We start from the raw sequence: 2,822 nt of genomic DNA, 5'->3' as shown, positions 1-2,822 counted from the left end.
TCCTTGGAAACTTTGGTAAGTTTTCTTGCCAAAAGAAATCTCCATAATCTTATATGTCTGGGACTTGCTGGGTTAAACAAACAGGTTCCACTAACAAACTAACATACATTCTACCCCTTCAAGAGGGGTGTACAGATGCAGCTTTTCCCAAACTCAGTGAACCTTCGGAGGGAACACCGGAACCACCACTGGGTCCCGGGACACTCATTTCCTATGGAACATGGTTTGAGAAATGCCAATGTCAATCTAAAGTAAATTTTCTAAAGTAGTGGTTCTCAAATTGTAATGAACCCTGAAAAACACAGAAGACATGTCAAAGCATAGATACAAGATCCCACTTCAGACGTCTGGATTGGGACATGGGAACCTTCATTTCTAAGAGACTACAGGTGAAGCTGATGGAGAGAGGTCCACACTTTGAATGGTATCCTTCTAGATAAGGACCCACACAAACCTCAGCTGCAGGAAGCCCGACTATGGCCTCAGTAAAGGCTGTGTATCCTACAGCCAATTAGCAGGAGGTCAAACCAGCCCAGTGATGTCTGAGCAGGTCCTGACACCTTGGTAGGGGGAGGACCACTGGGCTTGACTCTGGCTCTGCCCCTACTCACCAGGCAACCAGGCACAGTGACTGCATCTTAAATGATGAATAATAGCAGCCCCCTTTCAGGGGATCTGTGAGGCTCAAAGGAAATGTTTGCACAAAAGTACTACCTGACAAAAAGCATCATACAAGTGTCATTAATCAGAAGAATGTGTCAGTCACAGCAGGAAAATCCCAGATGAGTTTTCTGTCTTCTGCTACTGCTGAGCCTTTATGAAAGCACATTCTGGTAGCTAATGAAGAGAAAAGAGGCTAAAAATGCAGAAAACTGTAGTGAGAGGAATATATATAAGTGGATTACCTAATTAAAAATATGTAATTGTTTAAAATAATAAATCAACCCACAATCGAAGTAGTTAATTATGCTGGCTCTGAGATAGTATTTGGAAGTTACAGTATGTTGATCTTTGAACCCACTCACTCTGCCACTCTACCATTTTAACGCTGGTTAAATTTTAACCTCAAGAGAATGAGAAAAAAAATACCTTCACTGAGATTCATATGAATTAGATCCAAAACTTTTAGCTGCGATGGTTCCAATCTTATAAGCTACCACAGTGGGAAAATTTCAAAAATAATTTTTAAAAAGGGCCTTTAATTTTGGTTGATAGAAATATCCACAAAATGAGAAAGGAACACACACACGTTCACATACGTGCATCTAGTTGTTGCCCAGTAACATCTTAGCCAATGAACTTCATCTCACAATTCAAAAATGAACCTGTAAAAATTCATAGTATCCATGATGGGGTTATGATGCTGCAAACATCTTGTTGGCAAGTCCCAGTTTCCACTGAATCCAAATGATTGATCGGAAAGGCAGGCCCTTCCCTGACATGTTGCATAATTCACTTTATATATGCTCTGGATGGCTCTGGAGACAAGACAACATCTCCTGAATGGGCCTACCTTCGTAGCAGATCTGGTACACTGCAGTGAACAGTGGAAACTTGTCCAGCAGCCCCTTCTGTTTGAGGATGCGGTACACCTCAGCGGAAGTCTGAGGTCCTTGCAGCTTCTGCCCATTCAGCATCTCCCTCTCCAATTCTTCAGTGGTCCTTCCGGCCCTGGCAAAGGCCTCTGCTACCTTGTGGTTCCGGCCCCCATAGCAGGTGGTGATCAGTTCGGCTACGCCACAGCTCTCCAGAAAGGTGGCCGCGGACACCTGGCCCTTGCAGAAGATCCTGGTGAAGGCGATCATCTCCATGAGCCCCAGGCGGATGACGGCAGCTTTGGTGTTGTCGCCACAGCGGAGGCCATCGCAGAACCCAGCTCCCACAGCCACAGTGTTCTTCAGGGCACCACAAAGTTCCACAGTGTCTGCATCATCAACCACCGTAATTCGAAAATATGGAGTCTGCAGAAGTTCTTTGAAGAGAAGGCCATTCTCTGTTACCTTGCTGCCAATGGTGGTCTCACAGAACTTCCCAGTAGCCACCTCACTGGCAGTGTTGGCTCCCATGAGCACACTGATGTCAAAGCCCATCTTCTCTCGGATGATGTCGGAAATGAGCTTCAGCCCCTCGGGACCCTCGTCTATGCCCTTGATGAGGCTGATGCCCAGTGGGCCCTTGGGCACTTTCCCAGAGATCTCGTCACAGATCCCGTGAATGAACTGGTGGGGGATGACAAACACCAGCAGGCCTGCATCCCACACAGTCTCACTGAGGTTCAGGATAGCAACCACATTTTCTGGCAGCTTGTGTCCAGGGAGATATTTTACATTTTCATGGTCATTATTTATGATGTCTGTCAGTTTTCTCCCATTAACTGTCTCTTCAAAGACCCACATCTTGACCACGGAGGCAAACTTCTCAAGTTTCTTGACATTATTACCAATTATTTTTGCAACAGCTAAGCCCCAATTCCCCGAGCCCACGATGCACACTTTCAGGGGTGTTGCTGCCATGGCCAGGCAGGAACACTGCAGCCTGGCTTGCACCTCCCCAGCCAGCAGGCCGCCTGTCTCCACCTGCTCGGCCCAGGCCTATTCACTTTCACCTAAAAGGTAACAGGATAGTAATATTGAAAGGAGTATCAACTAATAGGTACAGATAAAAATTAATAGTATTCTGTGGGGAGGGATAAATTAGGAGGTTGGGATTAACATAAACACACTATATATAAAATAGATGAAAAACAAGGACCTGCTGTATAGCACAGAGTACTATACTCAATATTTTATAATAACCTATAAGGGAAAAGAAACTGAAAAAGA

The 2,822-nt window shown here is 45.2% G+C and overlaps 1 protein-coding gene across 2 annotated transcripts; it reads right to left on the bottom strand.

The window, feature by feature from the left end:
• Nucleotides 1–1,457: 1,457 nt before the first annotated feature.
• LOC103079025 (glycerol-3-phosphate dehydrogenase 1-like protein) lies at nt 1,458–2,532 on the bottom strand. Of its 2 annotated transcripts, XM_007454904.1 has the most exons (2): nt 2,289–2,513; nt 1,458–2,219 (listed from the first exon to the last, which is right to left on the bottom strand). In XM_007454904.1, the coding sequence occupies exons 1-2, from the start codon at nt 2,511–2,513 to the stop codon at nt 1,458–1,460; spliced, it is 987 nt and encodes a 328-aa protein (XP_007454966.1). The 2 variants fall into 2 exon arrangements, with proteins under 2 accessions (XP_007454966.1, XP_007454967.1); XM_007454905.1 differs by having other exon boundaries at nt 1,458–2,532.
• Nucleotides 2,533–2,822: the final 290 nt, after the last annotated feature.

The sequence above is a fragment of the Lipotes vexillifer genome, unplaced genomic scaffold, assembly GCF_000442215.2.
Source record: "Lipotes vexillifer unplaced genomic scaffold, Lipotes_vexillifer_v1.1 scaffold58, whole genome shotgun sequence".
Classification (NCBI taxonomy): Eukaryota; Metazoa; Chordata; class Mammalia; order Artiodactyla; family Lipotidae; genus Lipotes; species Lipotes vexillifer.
The sequence above is the reverse complement of the archived record's forward strand: the minus strand, read 5'-3'. Positions and strand labels throughout refer to the sequence as shown.